At 34.8% G+C, this 20,215-nt stretch overlaps 1 protein-coding gene across 2 annotated transcripts in view; it reads left to right on the top strand.

Moving 5' to 3' along the window:
* Positions 1–20,215, top strand: part of Pitslre (cyclin dependent kinase 11B pitslre) — an 81,139-nt gene that overhangs the window by 35,064 nt on the left and 25,860 nt on the right. The window contains exons 3-9 of one of the 2 annotated variants that reach the window (XM_089095266.1): positions 1,279–1,408; positions 3,833–3,952; positions 6,566–6,707; positions 9,941–10,108; positions 11,039–11,206; positions 16,105–16,291; positions 18,257–18,571. In XM_089095266.1, coding sequence (XP_088951392.1) covers positions 1,279–1,408; positions 3,833–3,952; positions 6,566–6,707; positions 9,941–10,108; positions 11,039–11,206; positions 16,105–16,291; positions 18,257–18,571 — 1,230 coding nt within the window. The remainder of the gene's footprint in view (positions 1–1,278; positions 1,409–3,832; positions 3,953–6,565; positions 6,708–9,940; positions 10,109–11,038; positions 11,207–16,104; positions 16,292–18,256; positions 18,572–20,215) is intronic. The other variant, XM_089095275.1, reaches the window with a different exon arrangement.

Below are 20,215 nucleotides of genomic sequence, written 5' to 3'. Positions count from 1 at the left end.
TCGTCAGAAGTGGTGACGCTATCGCGAACGTATTCTTTCTGTACCACCCTGTTAACTCTCGCGATGTGGTTATGAAGTTTCCTCGCAACGGCTTGACCACTCGCGTGCAGCTTGCAGCGGGTTATTATTAGAGTTTTAAATTCCTTAGTTATCCAAGGCTTGTTGCTGTTGCTTACCACAACTGTTTTAATGGGGAAGTGTTCATGATATTTCTGCAGGAGTAGAAAATTTCTGCTTGTCAAACAAAGTCGAAGGTTCCTATCCATCTCCCGAAAGAACAGATAGACTCCTTAGTCATAGGTTGAGTTGTAAACTTCTTCTTCTTTAGTCTGGGGAAGGCAGTTTTCGCTTGCCACAGAATGATGAAGCGATCGCAGCTTTGTAGTGGACCGAGGGAACGGGGAGGGAGGTAATAGTCAGAAAGGTTGGTAGTATGGGATCCAGTGTACTACCACTCTGGTTAGTGGGAATTCTAGGCTCTTCTTGTTGGCCAATGGGACATTAAACTATCTAGATGGGAACGACTAAATAATCTTTTTTTTATCCTCTTTAATCCTTTTTCAAAGTAAAGAGAGGACATAGCAAAAAGAATTCAAAAGCTTGATCAGTTTTTAAACATGCTTGCATGCATGCATGCTCTATGTCAATTATTTCTCCTAATAGGGGGTGAAAAAAAGTGTACTGTTAGAATAAGTTTTCTTTTTTATGATTATGTACTGGAAATTCAGTGCATTTATGCTTTTCTAGTTAATAAATAGCTGAAAATAAATTCCGAAAAGAGAAAGAATTGTTTCATCTATGGAAATTTGCAAGAAAAACATATTTCCGTTGCAGCCCATTCTTGCGTAACCTAGCAATATCAAGGAAAAAACAGCCGAAAATTAAGTCATTCGTCCTAGAGAAAATCTGAGGGTAGACCAGTTGGTGAGTGAAACAAGTTTGGATCTATATAAAAAAAAAATTAACCGAAATAAAATAGTGTCATACAGATCCAGGGGGGTTAAGAAAACGTCAAAATTTGTTTAAATGAATTTTTGTTACGTTTTTACGAGTCGGACAAACATTTCGGGTAGGGTTCAAAACCCCTAACCCTCCCCCTGGATACGCCCTTGGTACCACATATAAAAGTGAATTGCATGTTATAAAGATGTAAATTAAATAGCTACTATATTAAAATAAAATAAATGGAATATGTTTAAGGTTTTTTGGTTTCAGTGGCATTGTTTGAAATTTGGACTTGCTTAATCTTTGTTTTGATGTCACCTTCTGTTCTGTTAGGCACCATAGTACAGAATCGCGACGGGAAAGAGATCATGTAAGAACAAAAGAAGAACCAAGGAAAAAAGAGGTGGAAGATTTGAGAGTTAAGCTGAACAGAGTGAAACAGGATGGTCGAGACAAAGACAAGGTAACGGCTTTTCGTAGTTCTTGAAACAAAGAAATGCATACTTTTTTAGATAGTTCATTTCCTGTTGGCTTTGTAAGAGCAAAACACTAAAGCTAAATTCATGTTGTCCAGATACTGTCCTAGTTGGTCAAATGGTCTGAAAAAACTTTTGTTTTAGTAATATCCTGTGCAGGGAGGAAACAAATGATTAAAGATTATGTTCACGTTTTTTGCACAAAGAAAATTTTAAGGAAGAACCACATATGCCAAAGAATCATATTAAATATTGCGCTGAGTTTCATATCAAATATTGCACTAAAATATATATATATATATATATATATATATATATATATATATATATATATATATATATATATATATATATATATATATATATATATTCCAGTTTTTACATCAATAATTCTCGCCAAGGTTTCAGTTTTTTTTTTTTTTTTCAGGATTAAGTAAATCCTAAGCCTCCTTTGTTTTTCTCCAGAGTATAACTAAAAATCTGGGTAATGTCAAGTTTGCTAAAAAAGAGAAAAAGTTCAGGTTAAGGTATTTAGTCCTACGCCGTTGACGTCCAGTCTCATATTGGCCCTACCTCTAGGACTAAATGAAGTCAGAAACACAAACTTCGTGTGTAGTGAGCCCAAAAGCACCTTCCTATCAGCATGCAAGTTGTTATACCTGACACAAAAAAGGCAGCTTGCTCAAACAAATTGCCTTTTCTTTTTCATTGAATAGAAGAAAAAATATAGTTTGAAAATTGAAGAAGTAGGCATTATTTTAGATGCTTGTTGATTTAGAAACTTGCTGCGACTTTTGTTAAGTCTCTTTGAACTTAGTTTTCGAATAAGATCAGTGTAATCGTAGTAGTACTGTTTTGCTCCCGAGTTGTGTTAGTTTAAGATGGTTGTATCAAGCAGTTTGAGGTTATCAGCTATGAGTAAAGTGCAATGCAACTCCAACATTAAGAAAAGGGATTTATGATAAAAACATGTATATTATAAGAATCTGTTGTTTTTTTTATAGTGATTCCAATTACGTTAAGTTCGTAAATTTGAAATTCCTTGCCAAAAGTTACAAGTCTAAGGAGATTTAGGAAGTTGTAGGGAAAGGGGGTTCACACGACAAAGAAGGAGAGCAATCTTTATCGCCCAGCATATCAGAGAGCTCCAGTTCAGTTGTTCTAAGCCTTATCTTAGACATATGTTTAAGCTATTATCGGATTTTCTACAATGATCCCAAATTTTGTATATTTTTGAGAAGGTTATGGAGGCGTGTTTATCTGTCTGCTTCTTCTTTTTTCAGGGATAATTTTATCGAACTAACTGCCATAGGATACTAGAGGAGGACTTGATGGGGAAAACGATCTCGATAGGTTACGAATTTGGGAAAATTCATACCATTAGGTTGTTTTGACGGCATTTTTTTTTAGAACAATTGTAACTTCGACAATGTTTATTTACCAGTGTGGAAAAACAATTTAGACATTCTTCATATGAATGATGTCACATTCATATGCGTTTCTTATCATTCTGCTTCCTTAATAGTGTTTACAAGCCTCATTAGCGCAGAATATAGCGCGTTAAGCTTTTAATCCGAAGATTGCAGGCTCAACTCTTATAGTATTCGAATTTTTTGTTGGAATGTTTTTTTACCTGTCGAATTTTTCTAGCATATTGTGTATGAATGACGTCTCAAATACTGGGAATAGTTATAATAAATTTTGCTGAAGATGAGTGCCGGAGCTAAATAATTTAAAAGGCACATTACTGTTTAATGTGGTTGTCGATGGCGGGCCTATAGAATAATTTGTTGGTATAAATATGCAAAAAGGTTTTATACATAAATTTAAATGGAATTTAATCTCTTAAAAAACTGCCTTTGTTTTTACCAAGCGACGCTCTGTCCCGTGGTACTATACATATAAGTCTGCATGTGTTTTTTTTTTTGGGGGGAGGGAGGGGCTCCTGCTTATTTCTCAACGCCAAAGATAAAGTGTTCATTATGTTGAAATTTTTATGAGGGCAAGGTTGTCTACTTCAATCCTGACCTCTGGCGAGGTGCCTGTATACAGTATTTTTTTTATGTTTAATTAAATTCTAATTGTTGTTTTGCTTTCAACATTGACTCAAAATGGGCATTGTGAATATTATGGTTTTTTTTTTTTTTGAAAATCTCGCGAGCCTGGATAAGTGTTTTTTTAATACATTGATCTGTTTTGTTGTCCTGAAGAAACCCTGCTAGAGAAATTGATTTTGGGCCGGTATACTGTTTCTCACAAAGGCGTATTAAAAAATTTTTCTGCTGGGAAACTTTTATTTTAGTCGTAAGATCGTGTTGGACTTTTACTGTAAAATAATCATTTCCACAAGAATTATTAATCTGTTGGTGAGTTTATTTATAGAATTTGAATTAAAAGTAACTTTCTTGCAGGGAATTATTGATAAAAATCGGCGGCACTACGAGACGGATAAAGATAAAAGAGAAAAAGAAGACTTTGGCCGAGAAAAGAGTGATAAAATAAAAATTAAAGAAGGAATTGCATCTCCTGTAGTAAGTGAATCGTTGCTATCAAACTTACTGCAAATCTGTGAAATTCAAAATATGTTTTTGGGGAAATATGTCGTTTTCTCAAACCTATATGCTGCTCAAAGCTTTTCATTAAATCCATTAAGAAATACTCTCGCTTGAGGATTTTTAATATTTATAATAATTTCTGATCCTCATACTAGATAGATTCACTATGTATGCTATTTCTAGGGAAAAAAGCATAACTTTTAAGGAAAAAAAAGATCATTATTGCTCTGATGAGAAATAAGACTAGTATTTAAATAAGACATGTCAAATTTCTATTTTGTTTGCTCGTTTCTAATTCAGTGGCGTTGCATACCTAATTTTTTTCAAGCTGCAGTTATTTTGCTTTTTCCGTGCATCTTTATCATATACAATCTTATTAAGAGCTTTACATGTGTCTTGCATGTAATTCAATTTAATAAAAAAATCCCACAGAAAATAGTATCTCAATATCAAAACAAAAACGAGTAGAAATTAAATCAAATAATAAATCAAACTTTGAAAAAAATTATGTTGGAAATATAGTATACAGCAAATGCAATAAATAAAAGACTGAAACCTTATTACCTCAGATGAGAGTCGTGCATTCGTCTCTCTTAATACTTCTAAACAACGAAATAATCATTTTAGCTGTGTTGAAAACTAAACAGATAAATTCAAAATTACCAATTGTTGGTTTTTAATTTGATTTAGCTATCAATTTTCTATATTTTTGAATTAAATAGAAACGAAAAAAAAATATCGATAACGAGATTCCACACAAATGCATTTATTATACAAAAACACTGTTTAAACATTTTCCTGTTCAATGCTTATGGTACTATCGTTTAGCATAGTACTGAGGACAGCCCAAATTTCATCTGTGATAATTTCTGTTCTTTTTAAGTTTGACTCTATTATCCATCTGAGTTTTTGTTCTCTATTCATTATAATTTCTGCTAGTTTTTAAGTTCGACCTGTTATCTGATTTTGTTTTTACTCGTGTTTGCTCAAAGATCTAGTTTTTATTTTCATAATCTTGGTTTTGATAAGGTATAAGATGCCCACTGCTTGCAAAATTTGTACTTAACATCTCTTAACTTGAACCATGGATTGCAGTATACAATAATCGATATGCAGTATGTAACCTTACATTTGTAATCAGCAGGCTTAAAACTTTGATATTAGCTTGAGTGGAAATCAACCAGCATTTTCTAAATATGTACATAAGTGTTTTGATTAGGGACAGTCATCCTGTAGTTTTCCTGTATTAATCCTGTAATTTTTTAAATATGTACTTACGTGTTTTGATTGGGGACAGTCGCCCTGTAATCTTAGTGATATTTGACTGGTAATACTAAATCGTCTCAGGTACTCCTTAATAATCTCAGAATGATTATGAGTCGAGTGACGTGAAGCTGGGAGTACATGGTATGTTGGAGGGGGCCCTTTAAGAAGCAGATTGAAAACATTTGTTTGACTGTTATTTCAAGAAGACGTTACAAGTTTAGTATCTTTAAAATATGTATGTAGCGTATTTTGATTGCGGACTTCTGTGCTGTAATGCTTAGTCTTGGATTTGTTATAATCAAGCACAGAATCTTAAAATAACAATTAATGGAAGCGAAGCACCGTTTAGACATACTTAATAAGTTTTCATTTCGAATATCGTTGGTGCAGTATTAGCTTCACATTTGTATTCAACAAGCTTAGGTACTCTTAAATTATTATTATGGTGGAAATCACACGCTATTTGTGAAGTATTTATTTAATTTTTTTTTTAACTTTGAACTTAAATAGCATTATGACCCTCAGATTTGTACTCAGTTAGCTAACTGCCAATTTATATGTAGAACACAAACTATTTGTGCAATATATAGACTACTCAACATCTTTAATTTTACTTTTTTTTGTATATTCCTACACTAGTGACAGAATTGGGATTTTCTAGTTCGCAAATCTTAACTACCATCTTTGCTAGAAATCAAACAGAATTTTGAAATGCATAATTAACGTATTTTGATTTGGGGCTCAGTTTTGTAATCAACATGTTCGGAAACTTTTAGGCGTCAACTTCGGTGGAAATGATCGAACGCCTTTTGTGTAATTACTGTCTTTTGATTTGGGGCAGTCATGTTGCTTTCTTAATTATATTCAGTAATTACGTCTAGTCATTTATGACTATTCCCTAAACAGTCCCTGAATGACCATGATTCAAGAGGCATACCATGCCTATGTCTGTAAAGTTTGTAGTTGGGAGAAAGGTAATCGGGGAGGTCTTTTTGACTGTTTTTATTAGAATGACCATCTTCAAGTTTAGACCTGATGCAATGTGGGGCTACAGGGAAGCCCAGAGGCACATCAGGTGCTATCTCAAGTCTACTATTTCATGCCAGTCGTTGATGTCTACCTTGATGTTAAAACTATTCTTAAGTAGAAAAATAGTTTGATTTGAACTGCTTTTAGTAAACCTATCGCCCGTTCAAAGCTTTTTAGAAAATATAAGAACTCAGAGTCAAACTTTTGCAAGAAGAATTCGATGAATTTTCCTTTTTTTGATTTTTTTTCTTTCTTTTTCTTTTTTTTTTTGCTAATACACTTGCACTATTATAGGCACCGAAAGAAAAAGATAAGAATGAAAAATTTAGAGAGAAACAAAAGGAGAGACCTGAAGTCGAGATAATGGATGTAGATATGGAATCAGAAAATGAGAAGATGGAACAGGATAAGCGAAGGAAAAGGTTACTAGCAGCAGGTAATTGCCCTAGTTGTAAGGTTCTTTAGTGTCATTGAATATATCAGGTATTTGAAATTCAAACATTTAATTTTGGAATACTTAGTTAAGGTATTTCAAATTCAGTCTGGTGTCTTTAAGGAAGTTATCTCAAGTGCAATGTGGAACCTTTATGGAAAGTGTTTCAAATTTTACAATAAACATAATTGTTAAAATTGCGACTTTAACTTTTTACGGGAACCGTATACTCTGTCTTTGGCTACTATTTTTGGGATCCTTTGCCAGTCCCTCTCCCAGTGTCTCAACCTGTGAAAATTGTCCCGCGGCTCCAGGTTCAACTTGAATGCTTGTTAAAGGTTTTCTCTGACATACCTGGCTACTTTCATGTGGAAAGTGGCCCACATGATTACATCAGTGATGATTGTTAATTGAGATTGGTGCAACATTTGGCCGGGAAGAGTTAAGGTAACGCTTTTTTACAGATAAATGAAATTCTTCCTGCTGGTTATGATGCCTCTCACTTCTTCACTTCGTACTCTTGGCGGGAAATAATTAATATTGCCGATGTATTGGAAACAGAAATAACGTATCGAAGAAAGTTGTACTCCATGTATTGAAGTGTCACTAAGTATTCAGTTCTACTGAGGCCTCACTAAGGACCTCCTTAAAGCCACTCAGAATGTTCCCAGATGGCGGATAGAAGAATATCTTGCATACTTGCGGAGTAACTCCTGATTGGGGACCAAGGGACGACCCGGTGTGTGAGTTTGTTAAAAATTACTGGAGCAGCTAGGCTTAGGGGTCATGTATTCCAATGAAGCAGTAAGAAGGAGTCTGATATTCTCTAGGCAGGGCTCATCAGCGTATGGACGTGTCCCACCAGTCACAAACCTTCTCTCAGTTATGGGTTAAATTGTCGGTGTTGATGGACGCTAAAAGGACATCTTTAATCGTAACAAATAAAAATTACCTTGCAAAGGACAGAGTGGAGAGGCTTATTGCTGTCCTTAAATTAGCCACAAATCCTTCTTTTTTCCAAATGTAATGAAATGAAAAAAAAAACGGCCTAGAATGAGAGTCAATGCTGCTGTGTCTGGGGTAATGACGATGGTCATGCGATAGTATCTACCCATTCTGGGTCATACCACAGTTTATTTATGACAAAAACAGAAACGATTGTCACATGATGAATCCGGCCCTGCAAGTCCTATAGTGGTAACTTAGAACTATATTATACTGCACAAGCTGCATTTCGCAGAACTAACACAAAGTCAGCGTCTTACTAATAAGGTTCACCATTTGTGCCAGCGTTTTGAAACAGAAGAGATTTAGATTCATTATTGGCCAATGCATTAGTTTCTATGCTGTTTAGTTTTGATTGGCAGGAAGTTTTAATTCTTAAATTTTTTAGTTATTTTGTAAGCAGCGTCTGTGTAGATTCCTCTCCAGCGTTTTATATATTGTGAGTCCAATTCTCTTTCTATACAATTCAAGGAAATTTCTTGAAAACTAATTGGATTAGGCTCCACCCCACGTCAGCTGCTGCGAACCCCTTACTGTTAGCAATCGCTTCTGAATTTTCTTTTTCCGTTGATGCGAGGCATCTATGCAATGGAAAGGGAGTTGTCTTTAAGTTAATACCGCACCCTTCTGATTTCCACATAGCTCTGCTAATTTTAGTACTTCTTTCGAAGTTGTACCCTCTTTGGAATGGATGTATTCCACCCCTCTTCAAATGAGATTTCTGGGATTTTGGTCTTCTGGGATCTGGAACTGAAGATATATTATACTACCTCTCCAATGATGACGTGGAATTTAGGGACCTCTACTCTTCTTGCTACGGGAAGCGTCGGATGATTTGCCCCCAACCGCGCATTTCACTCCCGGCCGAAGGCATTGAATCAGGAGATCGGTACCTGTGGTCAGCATGTGAAAAAGGCTTATTAAAGGTTACTCTTCTTGCTTTGAACCAGGGATGATTCCTTGCTTAGAGATGCCACCCACAGCTCGGTAAAGCTCAACTGATGACTTGTCAGTACCTGATTGCCATCTAGGAGGAAAACCAGCTGGAGCTATAAAGCTTTATTGGCAGGAAATAAATCCCAGATTGTTAGGTTCCTTAAAAGTTAAAAACCAAAGAGCAGTTGGCTTGTCTATTCAAAGATCATATTTTATAAAAATCTAAATGAGAGTAATGAAAGAAAAAAGGAAGTGCGGATAAAGATACATAAATTGGCTTGAAGTTCTGATGCTTCTATCTGCACCTTGTTTTGATGTATTTTCGTTAGACCTTATAATCATTCGATTTTCATTTCTGTGTATATCGTGACGTTATTTTGTACTTTCAGTTTTTTTTATTAATTTGATTTAAGATGATTGAAACTTCGCTGTATTATTGCCATTTGTCTTCCTTTTTCAGCAAAAGCGCGTTGAGCTTGAGTTTCCTTAAGATTAGAAAACGAAAAAAGATATTAATTTAAGTCCATTTACTTCAAAAAATATTTTTAAGAAATTAACTAACTAAAAGATGTAAGGGCTGAAGACTTGGTATTCGATGCTCCATTTTATGTTCCTTTTAAGTATTAATGTACCTGGAGGATAGATAAGATGGGATTTATTTCGAAAGAGTGGCTATCAGAAGCCCAGATGGCCCAAATTTGCATCTCAGAGCCAGGCTTAAAAACAAACACAGCTAAAAATAACAAGCAGGATAAAACTGGTGAAAAAAGAGAAAAAAAAAAAAGATAAAACATAAGTCAACATATCAAAAAGATTAAATACTGTTAAAAACAGTAGAATCTATGAAGAAATTGAGCTAGGGGATTGAAACACAAAGAGGGGGTAAGCGAGAAATGGTATAAATAACAAGGAAGAGGGAAGCTATTAGTATAAGTTTTTTCTTGGTAAAATATGTCATAAACATCTTTAAGGAATTTAGTAAAAGTAAACTATAAAAATAAAATGCCCAAAATTAGTAAAATAGGCTTTACGCAATGGATGGTAAAAGGAAGGGGGGGGGGGGGCAGGATATTAATTTATTTAACATATCAATTATGTAGGGGGTAAAGGAAAAATGGGAAGGTATTTCTGTAACGAAGAACTTTAGAACTGCTTTCTAAATAATGATCGATGAATATGTAAATATCCATGCCTGTTTCACGGAGAAAAAATCTTTATTGGAAATATTAGGATCGTATTCCTGTAATTTTGTTTATTATTACTTTTTTAAATCTTTTATTTGTCTCTCCTTTAAGCAATGGAACGTGAAAAAATGCAGAAAGAAATTGATGCAAGGCGTGAGCAAGAGAAAGAAAAAGAAAGGCAGAAGGAACGAGAAAAGGAAAGGGAAAGAGAACGAGAAAAGGAACGTGAAAAAGAGCGAGATGAAAGGGAGAAGCAGCGTTTTGCCAAAAAGAATAAGCGTGAGTCTTTTATGTATATATAAATTATATTCTCGAAATTTTCAGTCCTTCCCCCCTCCTTGGTCAACCCTAGACGTACGCCCCCCCTCATAAAAATAATTTTAATTGTCAGTAATAGTAAAAATAAATTAAATAGCAGTTTATTGATAAAACAATAAACCTTTTATAGGTAATGTGGTTAATGTTGATTGTTGCTGCTTCTATGTGATGCATAAGTATACCGAATTGTACAAACTATCCAAGACGCGATTATTATTACACAAATTTCACAGATCTTCTTGTGTCTTACCAGTATAATGCAGATTTTCAAAATTTTCTTGCGCTGTTGCTTTTAAAATTTAATGTGATTGTAGAATAAAGAAAAGAAGATCTTGAAGAAGTGAAAAAAAAACCCGAATACGTCAATGTAAATTGTATACGGCGTATACTTTAACTGGTATACTTAAAACCTTTAAATTACAATCTCGGTATTATCTTCAAATAATCCCTTCAGCACACAGAGGGGAACACCAACACTCAACCCCCTCCCTCCCAAAAAAGGACATATTATGACCTAGGAGCTCTTTGCAGTTCGAACATTTTTACTGAAAATTTGTGTTTTAGTATTTCACGAAGGTTGCTAATAATTTTCTCATGATCGTTGTAGTACGCACAAGTCTGGTAACCGGAGAATTTTTCTCTGCTAGGGATCAGGCGTAGAAAAAGTGTTCTTTACGTGTAAGGTTTGTTTGGATATTCTTTGACCCATTTTTTAGGAACCCCCCTCCCTCCTCCCCCTGGGGAAACAGCAGATCTTGTATCTTGGTTAGCTAACTTATAATAATTGTTTGCGCTCTCGAATTACACACTAGTATCAATATTGTGATATACAAATCTTTGTCAAAGTTTCTTCCCTTTAATATATAGCAGCATAATGTCTTTGTTTCAAAGGATCGAGTCATGTAAAGAAAACAAAAAAGCGAAGAAAGAGAAGTGAAACTAGTATTGAGGAGGATTCTAGCGAAGAGGAGAGTAGCTCATCAGCAGCAAGTACGTCAGAAGAAGAATCTTCTAGCCGAAGTGAGGAGACTACGTCAACTGATGAGGATTCTGAAACAGGTATGCACGCTTAATAGCTGTATCATTTTAAAAAATGTCAAATTTGTTTGTCAAATTTCTTCAGGTTAGGTAATCGAAACAATTGGGATTTTCAAGAATCGAAGTTTCCCCGCTTCTTAGGAGGATTGCATTACTGTTTTATTCGACAAAAAGAAAGAACCTAGGGATCCGCATATTTTCTCAGGATGTCATCTAGCCACAAAATGCTAGAACTTGGGAGGAGCCCCTTCCTCCCATTGCAGCTACACACGTAAAGTAAAGCTTCGCACGTTCAAGAACGCTTGGTAAAGCTACGCACGTTCCTAGTCTATTCAACTCCACTCTCCGCTACCTCCAATGATGTTCCCACTTTCTTTAGATATTTTCTTGTAGCCTCTTCACACCTGATTCAGGAACGCTTGTTAACACTCGGATTTCCAAAAAAGCAAAATTCTTGGGGAAATTTCATCCTTCATCCGTAAAGCGCAACCTAACCGTTTGACCAGTTTCTTTTCTGATATTCAGCCACTCCAATGAGTATTCAAAAGCTATCCTTAAAAAAATTCCTTTGGAAATCCCAAGCATATCCTCCGTAACTTTTCGAAATACAACTGTTTCAAAGTCATGCTTAGCAATAATTTCTAAGACTGCATAGTCTTTCCCTATTTTATGGAAACAATGTTTTCTGTTACGAGACCTCTTTACTATAGATACTGATACACAACAAACCAAAACTAACAGTAAAATATGAAAAAATCAGGATACTTTGAGACCATCTCCTTTTTTTCAATAATAAAAGAGAATTCTTTTTTACATTCAAAATAAATTTATGATAGTTTACTGCAGGAACTGACCTATGCTAATCTTGCATACTAATTTAATCGATAAGCGAGTAGGTGGAAGATTCAAAAACCGCTCTTAGGTTTCCAGGTTTTTTTTTTTCTTTTACTCTCTACTGTGCTTCTTGATTTCCCTTTTATAATCATTAGTTTTTTGCAATTCATCATTTGGGGAAAAATCTATTGAAAATTTTCTGACATAATAAATGGAACTTTTAAATGTTTTTATATGGGATATCGAGAAGGTAATGTTGGTAGTACCTCCAGTGCTGCCTGCTAAAAAAGGTGATAAGTTGGCAGTGGTGGACTTTAAGTCCATAGCAATGATGTTTTAGGCATAGTTCATATAAGAAACCCGCTGAATTTCAAGTTTTTTCAAATTTTACATGGTGCAAAAATCGAGCTGCCAACCTCAGCTCCATTAAACGTTGACTGATTAAGGTAAAAAAAAAATTGGTTATGGGGGAGGGGGTGTTTGACGTGGATTCCTACGTTTAGGATTTCTGAACAGTTTACCTGTGAATTCCTAAGCGTTAAACTTTCTAGGTATTAAAACAAGATTTTTGCCATGATCTTAATAAGAAGTAATGTTGAATCACTTTTACGTAGGAACTTCTGCTGCATGATGCAACTTAGCTTCGAGTTATTAATTAAAATTTTATAATTACTATAAATACACGAATAGCTCAGACCTTTTGAATGGCTTATGAAAAATGTTTTTGGGAAATGTTACTGCTCATTTTCTGCACAAATATATAAAATGTGTCGTTTTTCTATAGTTTTCTATAATTATCTTTAAAAACGACGATAAATAAATATTTCTGCATATGACAGTAATTAGAGAATCAAGACAATTAAGCTAAAAAGCAATATTTGGTGAGAAAAAAGAAAAGAATCAAGTATCCATAAACTTCATTTAAACTTAAACAAGAAACTTCGTCTCTCAAACAATAACAGAGACTTCATCCGAAAGTAAAACTCTAAAACATACAGACATTACACGAAATACTGAGGGATTGCCATCCTCTGCCTCCTCCTGTCAAATACCCTTGTGTTGATGTTCTTCTATGGAGACTGCTTAGACCCGTAGCCTGTGCATCTATCTTTAAATAGGAGCACAGAGTTATCAATCATTTCATTAATACTAAACTCTATTACATACGTAAAGAAAAATTATTTGGCCCAAGAAGCTTGGCTTGTTGTGGGCCTATTATGTAACTTCTTTTTCAACTGGTACTGACAGAACCTCTATCCAAATCTAAAAAGTTTCATAATGTTTTGAAATCCAATTTTAACCAATCCATCTTGATGCTTTCTACACTTTAACCCAATAATTTTTTTATTTTTTTTTTAGTGGCCGGATTTGCAGAAACGGATATTTAACTGTCGTGTATGACTTCATTTGGTGTTGAATTGTTAAGACTGACGTTTTATGGCGACTCTGTACGCCATTGAATCGATTGTATTTTTACTTGAAGTAGTATTAGGTTATTGACATATTCGTTATCACTTTAAACCACTCTGAACAATTGCTGTTTTCTATTCTGTTCAAGATGATGAATTCGTTGTTTGTTTGTTTGTTTTTTTCCAAAAAACAATAATACTGAAATCTTTTAATATTGAATATTTAGCTTCTTAAGTTTATTTCAACATTCATTTGTTTCAGAAATGGCAATCAAACATATTAAAAAAAAAGGTTCATTATCAATAAGAAAGAATAGATGAATTAAATGTGTTGAGTTGAATTGATATTTGGGAATACTTCCAAGAAAAGGAATTTTGTATTTTGGCGCGTCCAGTTGAACTAATTAAAGTTCAGCTTAGTTAAAGTTTGTTAGTTAAAGTAGTTCAACTAGTTAAAGTTCAGATAGAACTCTTCATTCAGATTAAAGAAATTTTATGATTATTCTAGGTACAAACTAAAATTTGCTTAACATGTAGTATCGTAAAAAAACGTTTTTGCAATTCAGTTTTCGTGGGCCGTCGTGGAATACAGTGATAAAAGCTGTTAAAATTATGTGTATTAAATCTTTTTTGACCATACTTGAAAAATTATTAGAATAAAACTTGAAATCCTCATAACAATATAACCTTAGGTAGAATGCATTTTTATCAAGATTTTATTTTCATGCACTCAAGGCCATGTATGATACAAATAACAAGCACGTTAGAATTAACTGTCCAGCTGAGCAAAAACTTCAGTTGAACTTAATATAAGGAATTCATTCTGGAAAAATTAGCATTCAAACTTGTCCGAGAGGGAGATGGCACATCCTCTGTTTGTTTTTCTTTATTTATTTTTTTTTGTATCTGATAGACCTGTTATAGTTTTGATGTGTTCTTTTTTTTATGACATTAGTTTTAAAAAATGTTCTCCAAAAAATAGTTTTTCAAAGAAATGTCAAGATCGGTATTAAAACCTAAACGTAGAAGTATGAACTGATATGACAAGTCAAACTTTAAATAAACAGAAATTAAGATTAATTAATGAATGTCGAACTTAAAATTTTGTGGCCCCGTTTCCGGAGGACTTGTGCCTCAACCTAAAAAACTGTTTGTAGATCATAATTCATTAGGTCCTGGGACTTACGGATGTAGCTCTCAAGTCATTTGAAAATAAAGGCTTTGACACTTTTTCAGGCCCCATTTTCGGGCAAACCAGTATTTTTCTGATTTTCTAGTGCATCAAGGGTTTCATTAGCACAAGGACTTCGGATTTAAGCTTCAAACCAATATATAAAGAGTTCTGGCCCATGCAGGGGCCCGTTCCCTAAGCCAATTTTTTTTTTTTTTTTTAAATTAGGCTCCCCTTGAATTGGGGACCTATATATTTACTTTTCAAGCCTTGGGAGATATGAAAAAAAAAATTGGCCATCTTTTGAGTTTTATTGTCCGGTGAACTTATTTTTATTTATTTTGTCACTTCTTTTTGTTTGCCGGTGTGTGCTTGGGTCAGGGACTTACAGATAAAAGTTTCAAATACTCATCTCTTGAAACTTCAAGTCGATCAGAAACGTTGTTCAAGACATTATTGGGTACCTTTTTCTGTGGAACCGTGCCCTTGTCCTAATCTCTTGTGCGTTCAGGTCGCATCGGTCCAACGAAATAAAGATTTAAGTTTCAAGCTGATCCCCAAAAACGCTTTATGGCCCAAATTTGGGGGTACGGGTCCGCAATCTTTTTCTGTATTAGGGTCTCCTTGGCCCAGAACTTATAGATACAAGCTCTAAATTGTTTGGAAACAATAAGTTTTTTTGGCCCTTTTCAATTCCCGTTTTGTGTGAACCAATATTTTTCTCTACTTCAGATTCCTCTTGCCCTAGACTTAACAAATATAAGTTTCAAGTCAATCCAAAATAAAAATATTTGGACCCTGTTTGCGGTGACCCATGTCCCCAACCTCTTTGTTGTGTAGTATGGTTTCCTAGGCCCAGGAACTTACGGATAAAACAAGAACTTTTCGGCCTTCCAAATGTATTTATTTTGCAATTTAGGTCAACTCAGCCTGTTTTTTTTTTGTAGGCTTGTAAAATTAGTCTTATTAGAGTTTGGATCTTCTTCAAACTTCACGGTTGGGAGAGCAGAATTTGACGAAGAAAAGCTGTGACCTCGTGGCAAATTAATAAAAAAAAATTAAGTAAAGTTTCATTTTCAGTAAAAGAGATAGATGTTTCATCTTTTCAAGATGTAAAGTTGCCCTTAGTAAATATTAACTTTACACATTGAATTCAGTGTATACATTCCTAGATTCGTTATAAAAATTCACGCATGAAGAAATAGTAGTCAGTAGTCAATCTCTGAGGTCATAATGCGTCCACATAAACCCATAGTGGTTAGACGATTCTCGCGTATTATCATTTTTTTGTGTGTGATATTTTCCTTGAATAAAGTCCCAGTCTTCTAATCTAACAGGATTCTCTTGGTTAATTAACAGTTTTTGTGATGGATCTCAATGTTTGATGTTTTTCTCTATATGTAATATACGTCAAGGAATTTGTTCCATAATTTACAATGAAGTCATTAGTGGAATCTCAATTTATGTTCCCTTTATTAATATTGTTTTCGATTCCACATCGTCAGATTCAGAAGAGTCAGAAGAATCCGAAGAAATTAGCAGTGAAGAAGAAAAAGTTATTCAGAAAAAGAGAATAGATATTATCAACGAAGAAGAGAAGAAAATCGGAAGAGGAGTCGAAAAAAGGGAATCAAACTCTACTAAAAAACATAGGAAAGGAGATCAAACTCATGCAAAACGAGATAGTAAAAGGTAAATTTTCATTTCATTTGCTTACGAGGGTGTTCTGAAAAGTTTCTGACCCAATAAAAATGCCATCTCTTTAACTTATCCAACATAGTTCTCGGCGTCTTTCTCTGAAAAATTGTGGTTTACGAAGATGATGGCCTCTTCTCTTGACAAAATTCTGTCCTCCGAGCGCAGACTGCAAAAAAAAACAGTCGATCGAGGCTAGATCTGGTGAGTAAGGAGTGTGATCAAGCAGTTCAAACCGTAATTCATGGATTTTTGCTGTCGCAATCCCTGAGGTGTGAGACGGTAAATTGTCTTGGTGAAAGTGATTTTTATTTTTATCAAAAGTGGCCGATTTTCTGCACCGAAATTCTGATTTATATATAGCGCCTGAGCTGCGGCAACGGAGCGTTGGAAATTTTCCTTCGAAAATAGTTTTGGTCTAACATAAGTAAATGCGGCCCCCAACTTTCGGGCATTTTGAACTTGCTTAAATCTTGGTTCAAGATGTATCAAATACGTTCTTTGGACATGTCCATAGCCTCTGCTATCCTCATTTTAACTAAAGGTTCATCGTTCAGGTTTCACCCCTTTTCCTTTTCTTTTCAATTACATTTGCCTATAGGATAATTTTCAATCATAAGTTAAACGCTCATTACTAAGCTATATTCTTTTGCAATAAGTAAGCATTCAAGATAAGTGCCATTTATTTCTTCTGGGTCTGGGGTACTGAAAGATAATATTATTCAAAAGAAGACTGGGGTTTGAACTTTGGTTTAGCTGATTGGTTGGGGCAATTCTAAGGTCCACCCCTATGCAAATTTCGTTGTATAGAGCTAGTGTTTTAGTAGTTATTCTACTTTTAGACCCTGTTTAGGGAGTCGGTTTTTTCACAGTTGATATATGTGTTTTGTGCCCTTTTGGAAGAATACAATTAAGCTATTTTCTACAACCGTGTAGACTATTTTTCCATGAACCCAGACAGGGTAGGAACAGAGTTTAAGAGACATACTGTCATTTATTAAATTGACAGGGGTTACAGTCCATTTACCCTCCAAGGATACAGCTAGAGATTTTAGTGGTGACCCGGGTTGGGTGCACCGCTGTCCTAGAGTTTGGCCGTTTGATCGTTCGATCACGTTATCATACCCTGGAGCAGGGTATACCGTACTAGTTTATTAACATACTCTATATTTACGGTACAGTAGTGGGGACTGTGAGTCTTTCCATTATAATATTCGGCGCTAGCGAGGCTTTCCCTTCCAAACAAGTGGTGCAGCACCATTTCCCTCCAATATCTGGTGCCAGCGTTGGTACCATTACAATGTTTGGTGGCAGACGGCTTACCACTCTAATATTTGGTGGCAGCGGTGGGATAATCAGCTAGCACCATTTGGTGATATTTAGTGATATTATAGACAGCGGTTCCAGTTTTAATTACTGTTTTTTCATTTACTTATTTGATTTTTTTTCGTTTTACAGAGCTAATTCTTGTCGACAATAAGGAGTCTAACTCACTTTTGGATCTATTATTATTTTGCAATATTGCATTGCAACTGTGAGTTTAGTTAATAACTTTTTAAGTTAATAACGTTATCAACGATCGTTTTTTGTAATATTACTCTAATTGCTGTAATATTACTACTTTTTTTGGGATCTTGGCTGAGGTTCTCTCTATGAGCCTAAGGTAGAAGCAATTGATGAATGTTTCCTTATGTCTTGAATTTTGTTTTTTCTTCGATAGAAAGCATCTTTTGGGTTAAATTTTTATGGAAATTGTTTTCCTTGAAAGTCAGAATAAATATTTCTTAAGTTAAAAGTGAGGATTTGAAGTTTTTGAAATTATGTATCTTGCTCTGCATCTCTCTGCCACTTCCTAAACTTTTAATACAATGTTTTATATTTTGTTTGGACATACTGTATTTTAGTTTGTATTATTTGTCTGTTCAATAATTGTATTTAAGAAAAAACAAGTTTATTTTCTAGACATCAACGGGATGAAATAAGTCCTAAGATAGCAAAAATAGAGAAGAGTCCAAGGAGGAAAGAAGAAAGAAGTCCTCCAATAAAAGAAGAACAGGATAAATCTCCAAAGCAAAAAGTCAAGGAAGAAGTAGAAAATTTGGAGCCAATGTCACCTGTTCCTGTCGAAGATGAGTCTCCTCTTCACCTAGAAGAAGCTGAAGAACTTGACCGACTTACACCGCCTGTCTCACCTGTTCCTCTGAAGGAAGAATTACGTCCCTATTTTCCTGCTATTATGGGCTGTCGGAGTGTTGAAGAATTTCAGTGTCTAAATAAGTAAGATTTCTTTCATATACTTTGTACATAGTCAAACAGTTCGTGGTAACGAAATGTAAGTAAGGAGCGACCCGGCTCAATAGTAACCAAAACTCTGAAAAAAAACGGAATTTTGATACCAGTAAATGCATCAAAAGAATTCGATTTTTATGCTGATTTTAAATATATAAGTTTCATCAAGTTTAGTCTTACCCATCAAAAGTTGAGAGCCTGAAAAATTTGCCTCATTTTCGAAAAAAGGGGAAAACATCCCCTAAAAGTGATAGAATCTTAATGAAAATCAAACTATCAGATTTAGTACATCAGAAAACCCTACTGTAGATGTTTCAAGCTCCTATATGCAAAAATGTGGAATTTTGTATTTTTGCCAGAAGAAAGATCACAAATGCGTGTTTATTTGTTTTTTCCCCCAGGGCTGATCCTATCGATCCAGTAGTCCTAGAATATCGTGAGAGGGCTCATTCGAATGGAAATTGAAAGTTCTAGTACCCTTTTTAAGTGACCGAAAAATTTGGAAGGCAACTTGGCACCCTCCCACGCTCATTTTTTTTTCTGAAGTCATCCAATCAAAATTTTGAGATAGCCATTTTGTTCCGCATAGTCAAAAACCTAATAAATATGTCTTTGAGGATGACTCAATCCCCCCACGGTTCCCGGGGGAAGGGCTGCAAGTTATGAACTTTGCCCATTGTTTACATATATTATTGGTTATCAGGAAGTATACAGACGTTTTCAGGAGTGATTTTTTTCTGGGGGGGGGGGTCGGAGGAGGGGGTTACGCGGGAGGATCTTTCCATGGAGGATGTTTTCTTGGGAGGAGGGACATTTCTATGAAGAGGGCGCCGGATTTCCCAGCATTATTTTAAAAAAAAAGATCAGAAATGTAACTAAAACAAGTTTTTTCAACTGAAAGTAAGGAGCAGCATTAAAACTTAAAACGAACAGGAATTATTACGTATATGAGGGGGTTCGTCCCCTAGTCAATACCTCACTCTTTACGCTAAAGTTTTTTTAAGTACTTTCAAAAGAGCTATCTATTCTAATTAAACGGCCTTTGTGATTCAGGGGTTTGTGGTTCGAACAAAATTCGAACTTCATTGTAAAGAGGGACGTATGACTAGGGGGCGAACCCCCTCATATACGCAATAACATATGCGTAATTAAGAAAAAACAAGCGATACGGCTCAATAGTAATCGAAACTCTCAAAAACGGAATTTTGATGTCAATAAATATATCAAAAGAATGGGCTTATAATGCTAATTCTAAATATATAAATTTCATTAAGTTTAGTATTAGTCATCAAAGGCTACGAGCCTGAGAAAATTAACCTGATTTTTGAAAAAAGGGAGAAAACGCCCACTACAAGTGAAAGAATCTTCATGAAAATCACACAATCAGATTCAGGGTATCAGAAAATCCTATTACATATGTTTCAAGCTCATATCTGCAAAATGTGCAAATTTGTATTTTGCCAGAAGAAAGATCACGGATGCCTGTTTATTTTAACAAAATTCGAACTTCAGCATAAAGAGCGAGTTTTTGACTAGGGGGTGAACCCCCTCATATACGTAATAAAGATATACGAATATAGAAGTTCGATATGTAAGTTAATTTGTAAGTTTCGTATATTTATTACTAATAAA

The sequence above is a fragment of the Artemia sp. Qi Xiang Cuo genome, chromosome 1 (genome assembly GCF_049724085.1).
Source record: "Artemia sp. Qi Xiang Cuo chromosome 1, ASM4972408v1, whole genome shotgun sequence".
Taxonomy (NCBI): Eukaryota; Metazoa; Arthropoda; class Branchiopoda; order Anostraca; family Artemiidae; genus Artemia; species Artemia sp. Qi Xiang Cuo.
The sequence above is the reverse complement of the archived record's forward strand: the minus strand, read 5'-3'. Positions and strand labels throughout refer to the sequence as shown.